This window comes from Pelobates fuscus, chromosome 5 (assembly GCF_036172605.1).
Source record: "Pelobates fuscus isolate aPelFus1 chromosome 5, aPelFus1.pri, whole genome shotgun sequence".
Lineage (NCBI taxonomy): Eukaryota > Metazoa > Chordata > Amphibia > Anura > Pelobatidae > Pelobates > Pelobates fuscus.
In genome coordinates, this window is record NC_086321.1 from 369,455,899 (window position 1) to 369,475,879 (window position 19,981).

At 45.4% G+C, this 19,981-nt stretch overlaps 1 protein-coding gene across 1 annotated transcript in view; it reads left to right on the top strand.

Annotated features, from left to right (window-relative positions):
- The first annotated feature begins 1,984 nt into the window (after positions 1 to 1,984).
- Positions 1,985 to 19,981, top strand: part of CACNG1 (calcium voltage-gated channel auxiliary subunit gamma 1) — a 44,496-nt gene continuing 26,499 nt past the window's right edge. The window contains exon 1 of the mRNA XM_063453388.1: positions 1,985 to 2,392. Within this exon, the coding sequence (XP_063309458.1) occupies positions 2,152 to 2,392 (241 nt within the window). The 5' untranslated portion in view covers positions 1,985 to 2,151. The remainder of the gene's footprint in view (positions 2,393 to 19,981) is intronic.

The window sequence follows — 19,981 nt, forward strand, 5'->3', positions numbered from 1 at the left end:
AGCCAGGTTTCAATAATTGCCATCATGGCTCAGACACGTTACAGTGCTAAACCAAATCTTGCCAATTTCTCCATAGCTAAACTTAGAGCAAGTGACCACATTTTTAATCCACTACCTACACCCACCACAACGAAACCAGGGCTGCCCAAAGCAAATATTTACAATAAAAGTTACATGAGGTTTTCAACCAAGAGAGAAATTACTGAAGGTACCAGAGGGGGGAGGGGGGGGGAGGGTGTCAGAACATTTTCGTCAATCCCACAGTACCCTCCATCTGAGAATCTGCCCCGGTGTTACTTAGTAAATACAAACATTAAATCTCTCAGCTGTTTTCTCTAGAATCAAGTTGAGAAGTGAGTCATATTTAAAAGGAGTCCATGTGCATGACTCAGTCTTGGAGCCTCTTGGGGAGGATTATCAGATTACGGGAAGGTCTTCAAAATGTGAAAGCTTTTAAACATCATCGTTTAAAAAGAAGAAGAAAAAAATACCAAGAATTATTGAATTTGTATTGATATATTCACATCTAGAAAATCGAGTCTACCCATCAGGTCACGTGAGGCGATACTCTGTGTACCCAAAAAGGAAAAAGAGGGCTATACTGCATTCTATTAAAATAGCAGGAAAATCATTCATTTCTGATGGATATCCAAGCAATTTGTTCCTGTAATTGGATTAAAAGGAACATGATGAAACAAGAGGTCAAATAGAAGCTTTTAATAACTTCACAGCTAAAGAAGATTATTGAGGAAATATCATGCATGTAGGGCAGTGTGGTCCAACGCTGGTCTGCCACACATCTGAGAACTCCATTTCCCATGATGCTCATCTAGGTTAAAGGCGTTATTACTTTTCATGCGAAAACGCAGGGCCCAAAACTGCTCACTCCATAATTAAAAAAAACACATCTTAAAAATTACTTGCACCGAATGATCTAAAGTGATGAGATACAGTGTTTTGTTTACGGTCGGCAAAAAGCTACTAAAATATACAACAAGATAAATACTTAAAAACGCTCATTGCAGAGTGAAATCTGCATAATACATGGGACTTAACCCTGCATTGCTAGAAGATGTCCCACTTTATCCGTATAATTAGTTGGATATGATCCTGTGTAACAAAGCATGGCATCCACTTAACTTGTTTGAGCAGGGTCTCATCAACCTGTGCATGTAACATGTTTTAATTGTCTCATTTATTGTTAAAATAATAATATTGTTATAATATTGTACAGCGCCGCGGAATAGGTTGGTGCTATATAAATGCCACAAATAATAATAATAATAAATGGGATCCTTAATAGCGAAGTAGGGCACCTGCATAATACCTGTGCCGTGATTCTGTATCGCGAGGAAGGATACCCACTTTACACACATATTGTCTGGGATACGACACTATTTAGTGAGTCATCGCCCCCATTTTACCTACATATTACTTGGGAGCCTATAAAAGGAGAGACCTATATCATAAGCTTAAATTAAAGAAAGGCTTTCAATAAAAAGAAACGCAAAAACTGTGTGAATCCGTGCATTCCATTCCTTAAATTGTTCAGAACAACATATAATGACTATGGGGATCTTTTAGATTAGGGTACTTTAATATCAAGAGTTGCCAATGCAGAGCATGGCGGTGCCAACTGTAGTGGCAGGCACCCATAACTGTTCATAACCTAATCAGAAATCTCAGCTGAGGCATGACAATATCTTATTTTATGGCGCCTGCTCCTTTAAGTTTAAAGAACAACATAGTACTGTGAAGAAGGGGGAACAAAAAAAACCTTCAAGGAACAGTTCTTTAAATAGACAAACTGAGCGGGGTGTGCTTAATTAAGTTATTTCACAGAACTCAATTATTCCAGCCAAGTTTTGCCGTTAAAACAAAATAAAGAAAAGGCAGTCAGTTGCAAAAATAAGAAGCAAGAGGGACGATCCCTGGACCAATCCTTGCACGAACACAATCCCCCAAACTGACAAGCCTGCTTGCTACAATTACAGACAGATTGGGACAGCTGCTCCTGGGACCTGCACCCACCCCAATCCCTTCTCTGGTCATAGTCCTGAGCTTCGTACATGCAGAGAGGAGAGAAGGCAGGCTAGACGGCAACTACTCCTTCAGAAGACTGCACGGTGCCATCACCCACTAGCCACAACCATGATGGAACTCAAAGCCATAAAGATTAGGGTCACCTTCTGTATCATTCTGGTAGGGGTATCGTTGATGTTGGCCGCCGTAATGAGTGATTACTGGGCAGTTCTGAACCCCAGAGTGGACGATTTAAGCGAACCATGTGAGGTGGCACATTTTGGATTGTGGAGACTTTGTAAAAAGAAGATCTTAATGGAAGCAACAGATTCTAAACCCAAAGGCTGCGGACCATTAAGCCTTCCAGGAGGTAGGTTCTCTGCCGCTGAGTGTTTGGTGCAATATGAACAACTAGCGTGTAAATCTAGCAGGCCTGGAGTAATAGTTAAAAAAAAAAAGTTTTTTTGTTGTGTTTTTGTTTTTAGAAGTCAAACATAGACCTAAATCTCAGCAAGGAGACATTCAGGGAAAGCAAAATGTACCACGTCTTGTAATCCTAATATGACTCGAGAACTCGGACGCAGATTTTATGGTAGTAACGAGTAAACAGACTTGCAAAATGTTTGGACAAAACAGAGTTTGGAGGGACGGAACCTCAATATTGTGGGATAGACAAAAATAAATTGTGATAAAAGAACAGAAGGCATGTGTTAAACCAATTCTTACGCACAGTGTCTATTCCCATTTGTTGTGGGGTTTAACACGTATAGCTCAATTTAACTAGCTGGACTTCACTTCTGTCCAAAAACCACCCATCTCGCTAAACTCTTCTAAATGCTGATGTAACGCAGTCAGATTCTAAAGTTAAATTAAAAAGATTCTAAATGTGTATTCTTAATGTTATAGTGCCCCAGTCACGTTTAGATGACCGGGCCCCCATTACAAGGGTTAAAAAGGAAGTTTTAATTAATTTTTCTCTCTCACAGCATTGGTTGCAGGCATGCAACTCCGCCTCTTTAACTGAGATCATGAAGATCGATGAACCCAGCCAATCCAGCGCTTTCCCATAAGAAAGCATTGGCAGGCTAGTGCGCAAAGCACCATATTTCTATATCGGAGGTAGTGCTTCCATTGTGACAGTAGCTAGAGGCAGATTAACCCTGCAATGCATACATGGGGGGTGGAGAGGCATTCAGACCACTTCAACTAGATCAAATGGTCTGGGTGCTTATAAGCAGGGCTTGAAAAATTTGCTTGGAATCTCGGAGCGAGCTAAAAAAAGTTAGAAGCCAGGTTTTATTTTTTCTTCTAAACTAACAAAGCTTTATTTTCAACAACTAAAAATACAATTCTCAAAGATACACTATAGTCACCAAAACCACAACAGCCCAATATAGTGGTTCTGGTGTCTATAGCCTGTCCCTGCAGGTTTTTCAATGTAAAAGGCAGTGTTTACATTGATGGCTAGTAACACTTCTAGTGGCAGTCACTCAGATGGTCACTAGAGGTGCTTCATAGGTGAGTGCTGCTGGCGCAGTGCAGCGTTTTTCCACACATGCGCAACAGTCTCCCAATGCTTTCATCTGGTAAAGTATCACCTTGGCAGAGATCATCAGGACTGACCAACCACTCCGAGACCGGCGTGGGAGAATAGGTAAATAAAAACACCTTTCCCATTGGATCGGAGGGGGGCCAGTCACCTAAAGAGACACACACACTCACTGATACCAACACTAACAAATTATTTAGTTTTTGTATTTTATTATAATTTAACGCAACCCAGCATCCCTACCTTTGAGATCCTTGTCCCTAAGGTCCAGTGTGGGGGACGTGCCTAATCTTCAAGCTCTTCCAGCACTGTTCCCTCACGCACATTTTATTGATGGACAGGACAAAATACCTAGTCGCCATGGCGACCTGGTACTTAGGATTTGTCGATCCCTGGCTTATAGTGGTCCTTTAAATCTTAACTTTATATAGAAAATAGATTAAAAACATGTCTTATTTGAAGTTAATTTTTAACGGAAGGATCCATAAATAGTTGTATAATGGTGTTGTGTCTGGTCGGTGCCATACTGTGCTGCGCTAGATAGAAAGGAAAGAAAATTCTCTTTTCCTGGTAAACATGGGGTAACTGATGATCTGGCTATTGTTTTAACAATTTACAGGATTGTCGAAGTAATACACACATTAAAACCGGATAAAGCAGATCTCAGGTGATGTATCATAGTCCCTGAGAATTTACTCAACACGTACACACAGATATTATAGCTTGAAGCACAGAGAGAGAGACAGGTGTTAATCCGTTGTGAAATACTTGGTAAGAGAATAGAATATTTGACTTATTGGATACAGTTACTCCTCCATGTTTTCTGGTAAAGAATCAGCGCGTGTCTGGGGGGGGGGGGGGGGGGGGGGGAGGGGTGGAGGGGAGGACTGGAATATAGAGATTAATATGGGGCTGAATGGGGTTTATCTATCCCTTTCATCATATCATTGGGATGGCCAGCAGCACAAAGCTCCGATGACACAATCATTGCTTGCTAAACACATTAACCAGATGACAGAAAGTATGGAGAGATTATCCCGGCACAAAATGGCCAGCAATGGTATTAATACATTGGGAATTAAAGTCACAGCACAGCTACAGGTTTATATTATTATTATTATTATTATTATTATTATTATTATTATAGTGTGTAACCATATATATATTTATATATACACACACACACACACCAAGTTTATATTATACATACAAAGAACATCCATTTCTCAAGTCTAAAGCATTTCTGAGCAAAGACGACACATAGAAGTCAAAGTTGAGTTGTGCTGCCGGGGGTTAAAGCGACAGGAGTGCAGATAAGACACAGGTTTGATAGAGTATAGACACCATTCTCACAGAGGGTCGTAAATATCTTCTGTAAGGATCGCAGAGAGACAAAAAAAAAAACAACAACAACCGTACAGGAGATTGTGCTACAAGGGGGAAAGTTAAAAAAAAAAATAAATAAAAAAAATAAACATTGCACAGATTAAGAATGCATGAATTCCCATCCATGAATCCAGAATATTTATGAAGGCCTATATACAAATTATGCATACATATAAACAAATATACACACACTCAAATGCACAAATATATATGCCTGCACACGTATACATATATCCAAACACAAGCATCAATACATATACCTACATATGTACAAACGTGCACACACATACATATACTTACATGCACGCACACACACACACACACATATATAGATACACGCACATAAAGCCACATACACATATAGGAATGCACACCCACATATATACATGGATTGGAGTATGGGAAAGCATAGTCTGCACAGAATACTTTATATATTGGTATAATAATAATAATAATAATTGTAGACATGTCATTAGACATTAGAATGCATCGTAACACCTAGATACATGAGATTGAAGAGTAAGAGAATGATTGGAATTGGGAAAGGAAATACAAATCACCAGTTAGTCGTCTATTCCAAAATTCTGTTAGTCCAATAACAATGTATTACAAGATACTAATCTCATCTGTTATTTTGCATCGGCAACACTGGACAAATGTAGCAACACTAATATACTTAAAAAATATATATTTTTAAAAGGCCTGTGAGCACCCAGTGTTCCGCACCCAGGTAATGTAAAACTGTTGAAGTATTGAATTTTGCTTTAAAAGTGACTGTCTTCGTATCACGTTGGTCCTTTAACATTGGTGCGAGCAGCTGTCTCCATTAATTCCATTCCTTTCCCGATAGTGAAATTTCGGCAGAGGTAATGGGGAGAAAGCATTGGGTTTCTGTCTTCTCGGCTTGAAAAAGAGGAAGCACACCATTAACGCACACACCTCTGTGTACATTTCAGTCCATTGTAGCCCAGCAAGTGTCTGTTTATATATCTTCTATATCATGATTAGAATAGAAATTGAGACGCAAACTCATGCTGGATTATCAGAGATTTCTACCACATGAAATTATAAGAACAAAATATTTCCCCATTTGACAGCTTTGGTATACATAGCTAACAAGTGTCACTATTTAGGAGGTACAGACCCTGTTTTGGAATCCCTCTGTCCCTCTTTTCTCTCCTAATGTCCCTCTTTTCTAGGGACATTATGTCACGTTTAAACATTTGTTATGAAGGAACACAACTGCAGATTTCTTATAGTTCGAATCTTTATTAGAAAGTAATTGGTATTGACTTTAATTCCAATTTACAGGTACTGTAGCATTAAGTAATAAACGATAACTGAAGTCCACAATTATATGCACTGTAGCTTTAAGGAGTAAACGATAACTGAAGTCCACAATTATATGCACTGTAGCTTTAAGGAGTAAACGGTAACTGAAGCAGCAAGAGTCCTTTAGTAGTATTAATTAATTTAGGTGATAAGAAGTTACAATTAACTGTTCCATAGACTTTAACTGAAGTAAGATAGATGCAGCTAACTGAGATAAAGTATGAGTTGAAGTTAGCTGTAACGGTTGGCTTTAACGAAGGACTTTGGAGACAGGAAATAACAGCTTTGAGATGTAACGCTTATCACAGAGGTTTTACTTAGCTTCCGGCACATAGAACACTGGTTCCCGAGATTTCCTCAGAGGCGGTTTATCCTGCATGGATAGAGGTCAGCTTTAGCCGTGGTTGAGGAAAGGTGAAGGGAACTTGAAGTCTTCCAGTCCGGTCCGGTAACAGCAGGCTTTCACAACGATGTTGCAGCCGGTTCGTGAGTACGGAACGTAGTTCATTAATCCAGCGTCGATCAGCTGGTGCGGTCAGATTAAATAGGGAGACCGGGTCATGAAGAGGTGTGGCTAAGCTCCGTGGAACCAGGAAGTAAGGGGATATTATAATTAAGGAATGACACATTAGGTCATACGCTACTCATTCTACCAGTCTTCCAGTTGTGTAGCTATTTAGCCATATTAGGTTTTCTTTGTTTCCACATTCATGTTTTTCGGTTTGCCAATTCTTACAGTTTGTTTTTAGGTTTAGTTTTGGACGATGCACCGAGACACGAGCCGTTGGCAAGAGCCAATATTTTCCTTACAGCAATAGTTACATCTATTACATTATCTTACAACCAGCATAGTTGTAGGTTTTCAACATTCCTCGCAGGGTAACAGTATCATCTTGCACAATTTTACCAATTAATCACATTAGAACCTTTTCTTCATAGCAACCTGGGAAGATTTTGGTGGTATGTAACAGTTGCTGAATCAGTCAAGGTACACGCCAGGCCTAATAATGGGGGGTGGGTGGAGAGGGCTGTATTAGTTATATTTGTTCAGAGATTCAATAGTTTTAATATTTTGCCCTCTTTTTTTAATCTTACCAAATTTCGGCACACCACAACCGACTTGCTCTTACTGGTATAGCTCAAACCTTATTGCATATTTTTGGCCTTTATCCCTGAATACAATTTTTTAAATGTATATATATATTATTATTAACAAAATACACTTATAATCTTAGAATGAAATGAGGAAGAGAGGACCCGGGAGCTCAGCCTGCAGCTCCCCTGGGTCCTTCTTGCACGAGCACAGATCGTTGCCGCGGTTACCACGGCAACGTTACGGCTCTTGCGAGAGTAAACTCTAGCCCTGGAGCTACGGGCTAGAGTTCACTCTCAACACTGTGACCACCAGGGATTCCTGGTGGTCGCAGTGGTGAGAGTGAACTCTAGCCCCATAAACACACTGCCCCCACACACCATACACATTCACACACTGACCACCATACACCCACACACACCATACACATTTACACACATTGCCACACACACACATACACTGCCCACCCATACACACACAGCCCCCCATACTAACATTGCCACACACATACACAGCCCCCTCATACACACATTGCCCCACACACCCTACACATTCACACACTACACCCCCTCACACACACTGCACCCCTTACACATTGCACCACTGCTCCTATACCCTACTACAGCCTCATATCCCAGCAGACCCCAGGTAAGTTGTCAAACTGTTCTTAAACGGTTTGACTACTTACTCTGAAAGGGGGGTCCGGCCCTCCTGGCACCATAACGACTACACAGAGCAGTAGTGGTTATTGTGCATGGATTATTTATTTAAATAATCTACAAGTGCCCCAGTAGCCAGCAAGCCAGCCAGCCCACAGGCCGGCCAGCCAGCCAGCCCACAGGCCGGCCAGCCAGCCCACAGGCCGGCCAGCCAGCCCACAGGCCACTAGTTAGGCTTATAGCCAGCAAGCCCGCAGCCTGCCAACCGCAGCCAGCAAGCCACAGCCAGCAAGCCAACAGCCTGCCAGCCGCAGCCAGCAAGCCAACAGCCTGCCGGCAGTAGCCAGCAAGCCCACAGCCTGCCGGCAGTAGCCAGCAAGCCCACAGCCTGCCGGCAGTAGCCAGCAAGCCCACAGCCTGCCAGCAAGCCCACAGCCTGCCAGCAAGCCCACAGCCGCAGCCAGTAAGCCCACAGCCTTCCAGCAAGCCCACAGACTGCCAGCCAGCAACAGTAATTAAGGTAAGAGGAGCTAACTTGGCCTAGGTATCAGCAAGCTATGTTGTGTTGCTATATTGTGAATAGGAACCAGAGTGTTGGAGAGACCTCCCTCCAGGCCCCATTAGACTCCATTGTAGTCTCTAATGGGACCTGGAGGAAATTCTTTCTAACACACTCTCTAAAGGACACTGAGATAGCCTCTGCTAGAAAGACCCCCTCCATGGCCCATTAGCCCTCAATTGTAGTCTCTACTGGGGCCTCGAAGGGATTATTGCACTTTTGTTCCTTGTGTCTAAAGATTGTGTAGGGTGTGGCTGGAGGCGGTGCATGGAGGCGGGACATGGGTGGCGCTTGCTGCGGAGTATGGGTGGGGCCTGTAAGGGGGCCCTTGATTTATTTTGCCCGGGGGCCCTGAGGGTTCTCAGTCCGCCCCTGCTCAGCTCCCATGTTTGATTCCGTTAATTTAAAACGATTCAGAATGATACAAGTACTGCTTCATACAGGCATTAATTGATGCATAAAAGGTGCAGCAATGTAAGATCTCTATTCACAAATTCTAGATTGGGTGCTGCACAAAGTGTGTAATATCAGCTGCTCTCTGAGCCCCATACCACGCACTAGACGGAATTTAAATAAATCCTCAAGGGATACGTTCCAAGCACCCACGCTCCCACTTTACAGGACATGAAACTGCTTATTTACAGGACACCTGCTGCATCAGGGTTTCAGATCTGTTATTTCTCCATCAACCGCAATCACTCATCTCAGACCACATTGGTGTTACTCAACGACCATGTGTCTTCCATGAATCCACCTTCTAACTGGCTCAAAACGTGGCAAACCGAGTCACTGTTAAAACGGCAATGGGTTAGGTTTTTACATCTTGATTAGAGGACAACAGCCACCCCAAAACTATTGTTAACATAATAATCCTTTGGTCAAGTTCTGAAAGCAAATAGATATTTTTTTAAAATGAAGTGTGAGAAAATAAAATAAAATCCCCCTTTCCTTTAGTATAAGATGATCGTATCCTTCAGCCATAAACATGCAGAGTTAGTCTCTATGGTTTTCCCGGCTTCACTCCCTGCAAAGAAACAGGGAAAACCATAGAGACTAAGTGTCTGTTTTCATACACTGCGTGTATATGGCTGAAGGATCCCGTCATATGCTAAAGGTAGGGATGAGTTTTTCTCTCTTTGTTATTCCACTACACCTCATTTAGAAGAAGAAAAAAATTGCTTTCACAAATTGGCGAAAGGATTATTATATTAAAAAAAAGTTTTGAGTTGACTGTTTTCTTCTAAATATTCTGATATAATATCCAAACACAGATAACTTATTATTAACTGTACAGAAGTTATAACTTTATAACGATACAGACTGCTACAATCTGATCATTGTCAAAGCTAGGTTGCCATAACCTTAGAACTATACAGCAGCGAATTCAGAATGGGAAAGTGAGAGAAAATTTATGACAGACTTACCGTCATTTTCTTTTCCTGGCTATTTCTCATGGCAGCATCACTTATGGGTAGCTCCTCCCTTAGCAGTCACAGGACAGGAATTAATTAGATTAATTAATTAGACTGACAGGTATAAAGAGTCCCTCCTCCCCTTACACCTCAGTCCAATTATAAAGCTGAAAATAAGAGAATGGGCGGGAACCCTGATGCTGCCATGAGAAATAGCCAGGAAAAGAAAATTACGGTAAGTTTGGCATAAATTTTCTCTATTCCTGGCTAATCATGGCAGCATCACTTATGGGTAATACCCAAGCTCACTTAATTATAGGGTGGGAACATTAAACTCTGAACAGACTCAATGCCGCAAAGCAATTTAATATCAACGGGATAAGGAAACCGTAGAGAGGACACTCTTCCCAAAGGCAGTGGAAGGAGTATCTACATCCAACTTGTAGTGTTTCAAGAATGTCATCGGGGAAGACTAGGTGGCTGCCCTGAAAATATCATTGTATGGAACCAGGGCCGGACTGGGGATACAAAGCAGCCCTGGATAAAAAATTTATGCCAGCCCCATAAGTCACTGCGCCATATATTGTCGCGAGTAACATGTAAGGCTATGTCTTGCCATGACAGATAATTAAGTAATATATATATGTGCATGTCCCTACAGGCTTTTCAACGTAAACACTGACTTTTCAGAGAAAAGGCAGTGTTTACATTGCTTCAAAGTGACACCGCTAGTGACAGTCACTCAGACGGTCACTAGAGGTGCTTCCTGTGTCAGTGCACGTACATTCAGGGCCTCCACACTGTGTAGGTGCTGAACGTTCCCCATAGAGATACATTGATTCAATGCATCTCTATGAGGAGAGGCTGATTGGTGTAACATTTTGCAGCCAATCCAATGGCAAAGCATTGGATTGGCTGAGATCATCAAGCTTGATGATCTCAGCCATAGAGGCAGGACCAGTCGAGGGGAAACCAGCTCGCTGCGTGGGGAAAAAAAAGGTGAGCAAAAACACTATTTTTAAACACACATATACACCATGACAGACACAGAAACACACATATACCATGACAGATACACACCCCATGACAGACAGACCATGACGCAGACAGACCCACACACACACCATGACACAGACAGACACACACACACACACACATATACCATGACACACACACCATGACACAGACAGACACACACCCCATGACAGAGACACACACACACCATGATGGACAGACACACCATGACACAGACATACACACACACCATGACAGACAGACACACACACATACACACCATACAGACAGACACCATGACACAGACAGACACACATATACCATGACACACACACCATGACACAGACAGACACACACACACCCCATGACACAGACACACACACCATGACGGACAGACACACCCTGACACAGACATACACACACACACCATGACAGACAGACAGACAGACACACACACACACACCATACAGACAGACACCATGACACAGACAGACACACACACATATACCATGACACACACACCATGACACAGACAGACACATACCCCATGACACAGACACACACACCATGACGGACGGACAGACACACACACACACACACCATACAGACAGACACCATGACACAGACAGACACACACATATACCATGACACACACACCATGGCAAAGACAGAAACACACCCCATGACACAGGCACACACACCATGACGGACAGACACACCATGACACAGACAGACAGACACACACACACCATACAGACAGACACCATAACACAGACAGATACACACACCATGACACAGACAGACATACACACACACACCATACAGATACACACCATGACACAGACAGACACACACACACCATGACACAGACAGACACACACACCATGACACAGACAGACAGACACACACACACACCATACAGACACACACCATGACACAGACAGACACACACACCATGACACACATTACCCCTACCTGCCAGGGGGTCGTGCAGTGCAGGAGGCTGCTGGGGCAGGGGCACCTGTGCTGGCGGCCGCTAGGAGAGGTCTGCTGGCGGCCGCTGGGAGAGGTCTGCTGGCGGAGGTCTGCTGACGGCCGCTGGGGGACTTGTACTGGCGGCCGCTGGGGGAGCAGCGCTGGCTCTGCTCTCCCGCCCTCGCGCGCTGCTGAATGAGACCTGGGCCGGAATATGACGTCATATTCCGGCCCCGGTCTCATTCAGCTGCACGCTGGGGGAGCAGAGCCAGCGCAGCTCCCCCGGCGCCCGCCAGTACAAGTCCCCCAGCGGCCGCCAGCAGACCTCCCCCAGCGGCCGCCAGCAGACCCAGGTGTCTGCCCGGCCCCAGGTGCCGACGGCCCACCGGGAAATTTCCCGGTATCCCGGTGGGCCAGTCCGGCCCTGTATGGAACCTCTGCCCAATTAGCCCATGAAGTCGCAATGCTCTGGTAGAATGAGTTCTTATCATGGGAGGTGATCGATTTTTTGAGATATATGCTTTCCTGATCACTAGTGCAATCCAACGTTTTAATGTAGATAAGGAGGCCGCCTCACCTCTCCTGGCTCCCGAAGGTAAAATGAAGAGTTGGTCAGTTTTTCTGTAAGACTCAGAACGCTGAAGGTACATAGACAGGCAGTTCATGACATCCAAATGTTGCCACCTAACCTCCTCTTGTGAATAAGGATTGGGGTAGAATGCTGGAAGAACCACTTCTTGAGAGAGATGAAACTGAGAGACCACTTTAGGAAGGCTTCAGGCACACCCTATCATGATAGAAATGTAGACAAGAGATAAGGTAGAAAATGCTTTAATCTTCTTGCGGAAGTAATTGCCACCAAAAACAAAGTTTTATACGTCAGGAGGGTAGCATCCAAACTCTCAAGAGGAACGAACAGATCCTCAGTCAGGTAATCGAGTACCAGAGGAAGGTCCCAATGAGGGGTAGTAGATCTGGAAGGAGGTCTCAACCTGAACGCTGCCTTGAAGAACCTGGAGATCAAAGGATCTGAAGTCCATGAGATGTTGCATAAAGCTGAAAGGGCCGAAGACTGAACCCTAAGAGTGCTGAGGCTAAGGCCCTTCTCCAGACCCTCTTGCAGGAACTCCAAGATTTCAGTATTGCGAGGATACAGGAAGTCAACGTGTTTGGCCGAAGCCCATTCCCGGAACACATCCCAGATCCTATGGTAGCATGAGGAAGTAGAAGCTTCTCTTGGTTGCAAAAGGGTATTGACCACTGCTTCCGAAAGACCTAGACGTTGAAGTCTTTCTTTTTCAAGACCCATACCCCCAATTTGAGGCATTCCCGATGAGGATGGAACATTGGGACCTGCGATAGCAGATCTTCCATAACAGGAAGAGTCCAAGGCTGTTCCTGGCTCATCACAGACAATAGGGGGAACCAAGGCCTCCGAGGCCAAATCGGAATTATGGCAATAACCTTCTTTCCTTCCGTCCAAACTTTCCGCAGGAACCTGGGTATCATGGGTAGAGGAGGGAGCGCATACCCCAGATTGAATGACCAAGAAAGAGAGAGAGCATCCTGGCCCATTGCCTGACTGTCCGGGTGGAGAGAGAATTAATTCTCCACCTGATGATTCTGGGAGGACGCCATCAGGTCGATCTGGGGCATGCCCCACCGACGGGCAATCCATGCAAAGACTGCCGGGTGAAGTTTCCATTCTCCCGGAAGAATTTCCTTCCTGCTGAGGAAGTCCGCAGTCACGTTCTCTGAACCTGGAAGATAGATCGCCTTCAAACCCTGAAGATTGGTCATGGCAATTGTCATCAAGGGAGCCAGTTCCTTCAAGAGCAATCTGCTTCTTGTGCCCCCTTGATTGTTCACATATGAAGCAACCGCTCTGTTGTCTGTCTTGATTAGCACCCAATAATTTAAGATCCGTGGCAGGAACACCAAGATGGCCCTGGTAACCGCTCTCAGCTCTCTCAGGTTTGAGTGTAGCTGACTCTCTTCTCGGGTCCACTTCCCTTGAGTCCAAGTGGAATTGAAGTGGGCACCCCATCCAAAAGAACTGGCATCTGTTGTAATAACCTTCCAAGGAGGTTCTTCCAACGGGAAGCCTGCTGCCAAATTCTTCTTGTTCTTCCACCAGTTCAACCCTTTCCTCACGGGCAGGGGTAGAGATATTTTTTGCTCCCAATCTGTTCCCACTCTGTCGAATTGGAGAAGGAAGCAATTCTGGACCGGACGGAACTTCCACTGGGCCCATTTTACCAACCCAATAGTTGATGTCAAGGAGCCCAGGAGACTCATGACTTCTCTTGCAGAGGCAGTCTCGAGACCTTGGAGCTTTCCCTGCTTTGTCTCTGATTTTCGTGACCCTTTCTGGAGACAGGAACACATGGGCAGATACGGTGTTTATCACTGCTCCAAGGAATTTGATCATCTGAGAAGGAATCAGGGAGCTCTTCTCTACGTTCAGAAGCCAACCTTGGTCTTGAAGAACGTTCATGAGCTACCATCCTTTGGGATGGACCTACGATAAGGATGTCGTCCAGGTAATGGAAGACCTTGATTCCTTTCTCCCTTATGAAGGCTATCAAAGCGACAAGAACTTTCGAGAATGTTCTTGGCGCCAAACTGAGGCCAAACGGAAGTCCCCGGAACTGAAAGTGCCTTCCTAGCGCCCAGAACCTGAGAAACTGCATATGATCTTGGTTTATGGGGATTTGGTAGTAGGCGTCCCTCAAGTCTCTGGAGGTCATCCAGTCTCCTCTTTTGACGCTCTTCAAGATGGTCTGTAAAAATTCCATTTTGAATCTTCTTACATCGAGCATGGAGTTTACCCCCTTCAAGTTCAAGATGAGACGCCACTTTCCCTGGGGTTTTGGGGCCAAGAACACTGTGGAGTAAACCCCAAGGAACCTTTCCTGTCTTGGAACTTCTTCCACCACTTTTTGTTCCAGAAGAGTAGAAATGCAGGTCCTCATGGCCCTTCGTTTGGTGCCTGCCAACACCCTGGATTTTTTGAAGAAAGCGGATTTTGGGCTAGAGGAAAATTCTATCCTGTAACCCTCCTTTATGATGGAAGTGACCCACATGTCCAAAATATTTTTGGCCCACACGGGGTAGAAGAACTTCAGTCTTCTTCCCACAGTCCCCGAAGGGTTCTAGCTCCTCTTCCTCTGGAAGCCTTATTGGAAGAAGAGTGTGAGAAGGATTTCCATGAAGAATTCCTGGAGTACTCCCTTCCCGGCTTATAGCTTCTGCTGTCCCGAAAGGACCGATCCTTGAAGCGCTTATTCTTTTAGGAGGAGGGAAAGCTCTTTCTGCTCACCTGAGGCAAAAACGCTTTTTTCCCATCAGCAGATTTTTGAATAGCGGCCTCCAGAATTTTGCCAAATAGGAGATCCCCCTGGAATGGAAGGCCACACAACGATGCCTTAGAGGCATAGTCCGCTCCCCACGAATGAAGCCATAAGGCCCTTCTAGATGCCACAGACAGGGCCATACTCTTGGCAATCATGCGAGTGATGTCCAGGGAGGCTTCTGCACAGAATTCAATGGCAAGGCTAAAGTCCTTGAGGCTCTCCAAAAGATGTTCCCTACAGACAGGTGTTCCCTACAGGTCAATGTCCTCCTCCAAATTAGCGAGCCACACTCTTAAGGCCCTGGAGAGAGTGGTCAGAGCCACTGCCGGATTAAGGGCGGAGCCCAGTGCCAAGTAGGCTTTAATCAAATCTCCATCCATAGGCTTTTCCATAGGCTCTCTGAGATACGCCATGGAGTCAATAAGAAGCATAGTTTTCTTTGCCATATGAATCACCGCAGCGTCAATCTTAGGAACTGAATTCCACAGGCAGCAGTCCACGGCAGAAAAAGGATAAATCCTCGTGAATTTATTTTTCAAGGTGGATTTCCTTTCTGGCTTATTCCATTCTTGAAGGATCATGTCCCTGATCGAGGAATGCACCGGGAAGGTACCGTATATACTCGAGTATAAGCCGAGTTTTTCAGCCCATTTTTTGGGCTGAAAAACCCCAACTCGGCTTATACTCGAGTCAGAGTCTGTATTATGGCAATTTGCATTGCCATAATACAGACTGGGGGGAGAGGGGGGCTGGCAGAGCTGTACTTACCTTTCCTGCAGCTCCTGTCAGCTCTCTCCTCCTCCGCCGGTCCGTTCAGCACCTCGGTCAGCTCCCAGTGTAAATCTCGCGAGAGCCGCGGCTCTCGCGAGATTTACACTGGGAGCTGACAGAAGAGCAGAACGGACGGCGCAGAGGAGGAGAGAGCTGACAGGAGCTGCAGGAAAGGTAAGTACAGCTCTGCCAGCCCCCCTCTCCCCCCCACTGAACTGCCACTGGACCACCAGGGAAGGAGAGCCCCCCTCCCTGCCATATATCAAGCAGGGAGGGGGGACGAAAAAAAAAAAAAAGAAAGAAAGAAAATAATAAAAAAAAAGAAATAATAAAAAAAAGGGGTATAAGGACCACTATGGGAGGGGGGGGGGGTATAAGGACCACTATGGGAGGGAGGGGGTGGGTTAAGGACCACTATGGGAGGGAGGGGGGTATAAGGACCGCTATGGGAGGGAGGGGGGGTATAAGGACCACTATGGGAGGGAGGGGGGGGGTAAGGACCACTATGGGAGGGAGGGGGGGGGGATAAGGACCACTATGGGAGGGAGGGGGGGATAAGGACCACTATGGGAGGGAGGGGGGGTATAAGGACCACTATGGGAGGGAGGGGGGTATAAGGACCACTATGGGAGGGAGGGGGGGTATAAGGACCACTATGGGAGGGAGGGGGGGTATAAGGACCACTATGGGAGGGAGGGGGGGGGGATAAGGAACACTATGGGAGGGAGAAGGGGGATAAGGACCACTATGAGAGGGAGGGGGTGGGATAAGGACCACTATGGGAGGGGAGGGGGAAGTAAGGACCACTAGGGGAGGGGAGGGTAAGGACCACTAGGGGAGGGGTGAGTCAGGACCACTGGGGGGGGGGAGTGAAGGAACACGGGGGTGGGGAGGTAAGGACCACTGAGGGAGGAGGAGGGGAAGTCAGGACATATGGGGGGGAGGGGGCGGCAAAAAATGTTTTGCCTACGGCGGCAAATATCCTTGCACCGGCCCTGCACACACTGCATTCACACACTGCATTCATGCACACACACACTGCATTCATGCACACACACACTGCACTCATACACACACTGCACTCATACACACACGCTGCACTCACACACACACACATACGCACACACTGCATTCATTATACACACACTGTAAATAAATATTCAATTAATATATTTTTTTTAGGATCTAATTTTATTTAGAAATTTACCAGTAGCTGCTGCATTTCCCACCCTAGTCTTATACTCGAGTCAATAAGTTTTCCCAGTTTTTTGGGATAAAATTAGGGGCCTCGGCTTATATTCGGGTCGGCTTATACTCGAGTATATACGGTAGGTCTATTTGGTTTTAGGTCTTCAAAGAACGTGTCAGCCTCTCTCACTACAGACTTTTCTTCCGTGAGACTAAGAGTGTCTCTGAGAAGGGTAATAAGTCTATCAATAGACTTTGAGTCGAGAGACCTGGAGGTATATTCAACTTCCTCCTCACCATCATCTGAGACCTCCCACACATCAGGGTCTTCTCCAGAGCTGGAAGACTGAGGTTCCGCTCTGCGTCTCTTACTCGGGCCACTAGACACCGTGGTAGATTTAAAGCCCTCAGCAATAGCTTGGGAAATCCAGCGTTTAAGGTCATCCTATGGGGAACCCCCACTGGGGGCATCTGCCGCTTCCAATAAGCATTCCCTGCAAAGGTTCCTTCCATGGGGAGCAGGTGACGAACAATTAATGCATTTATTGGACTTTTCCCTTGATTTCCTTGCTGGGGAATCCAGATGCTTGCTGGGGCTGAAATAAAGCCATATATAACATATATTACAGGCTTAGTTTGGCACTCTTTTAACAACCCCCCCATAGAAAAAATAAATGGCTCACCTATGTTTTCTAGAGATGGATCTTGCAGAGGCAGAGGGAGAATCCATACTGAAAGGGAGAATCAAAGGGAATTCAATACACAATTCCCAAGGAGGCAGAGGCAAACTGACAAGGGGAATTTTTAAGGATAGCCAACCCCATATTCACAGATTACCTGTAGCCGTGTTTTCTTCAGAACACCAAATTCCCACGCAGCAGTTCAGTACTTACACAGAACCTGACCCAGTTAGTCCTGCTCATGCAGGCTGTTTACTGGGTCCTTCAAATGAAGAGAGGCTGAACTTCATTTGGAACGAACCCACGACAAACGCAGGAAGGCGGCCATAAAATAAAAAGTAAAAAGTCCTGTAAAACTTGCTAAGGACAGGAAAAAAGACTGAGGTGTAAGGGGAGGAGGGACTCTTTATACCTATCAGTCTAACTAATTAATCTAAATAATTCCTGTCCTGTGACTGCTAAGGGAGGAGCTACCCATAAGTGATGCTGCCAAGATTAGCCAGGAATAACTTTAGCACTATAAGGACTAATTGCCAAAACAAGACTTTTTATTTTTTACCTGAAAGCCCTAACACAAACCTGGAGTTCCTATTTCGATACATTATAACTCTTTGCGCTGTCTGTCGGTGTTACGCAGATATTATTACTTGGCATTTACAGTTCCTCACTCAAAGACCAGAGTAATTAACCAGACTGGCTTTCGATGCACCTACATACCAGTGATCTGTGCATGGCCCCGCCCCCTCAGACTGAACACAGCGATCTGTCCATGGCCCCGCCCCCTCGGACTGAACACAGCGATCTGTCCATGGCCCCGCCCCCTCGGACTGAACACAGCGATCTGTCCATGGCCCCGCCCCCTCAGACTGAACCCAGCGATCTGTCCATGGCCCCGCCCCCTCAGACTGAACCCAGCGATCTGTCCATGGCCCCGCCCCCTCAGTCTGAACACAGCGATCTGTCCATGGCCCCGCCCCCTCAGTCTGAACACAGCGATCTGTCCATGGCCCCGCCCCCTCGGACTGAACACAGCGATCTGTCCATGGCCCCGCCCCCTCAGACTGAACCCAGCGATCTGTCCATGGCCCCGCCCCCTCGGACTGAACACAGCGATCTGTCCATGGCCCCGCCCCCTCAGACTGAACACAGCAATCTGTCCATGGCCCCACCCCCTCAGTCTGAACACAGTGATCTGTGCCTGGCCCCGCCCCCTCAGACTGAACATATTGATCTGACTCAGAAATCAAAGTTACACACACTGTTGTCACGGTTACCATTACCCACAGACTGCGGTCTCCACTGGCCACACACAATGCAACTAGTCCGCCAAAATGTAAACAAAATGGAAAATGAGGCGAAAGGGAATTGGATCACCAGTCAGATAATAAACCCCTATTACTTATATATTGACTGCTTAGTCTGTTATCGTTTACATATATTAAAATAGTGTATAAAGAGGAAAATAGAACAGTCCCTAAGGAAACCTTATGTCAGTAAATTCCATGAGTTGTCACAATTACGGTAATAGACTAAGCACTCAGTATGAATAGGGCTATATTATCTAATTAGTGATCCCATGCCCTACCTCCTCATTTTCCTTTTTGTTTAATTTCTGGCTGATTATTAAAGGGACACAGTGAGAATTTGTGATGTAAATCCGGGTCTGCTCCAGTATGTCCTGTTACCTAAAACAATCTCCCCAACACAGACTAATCCTCTCTGCTTCAGATGTCACTTTTACTATTAATAATACGAAACTTTCCCTAAGGATCGGTTCTAGACGCCTTGTGGTTACCGCAAACATTTATCTGTGAGCAGAACACGCCATCCTTAATTAGACCAACGCTAACACACTCCCCCACTTCTCACGAACTCCAAGGTTCGCTCCTATACCCCTTATCTCGATTACGAAGGCCTCTTCCAGTTGCCATTCCTTACACTCAGCGCTCTCCTACCCATAATGCAGCTGCCGTTATTTCTAAATA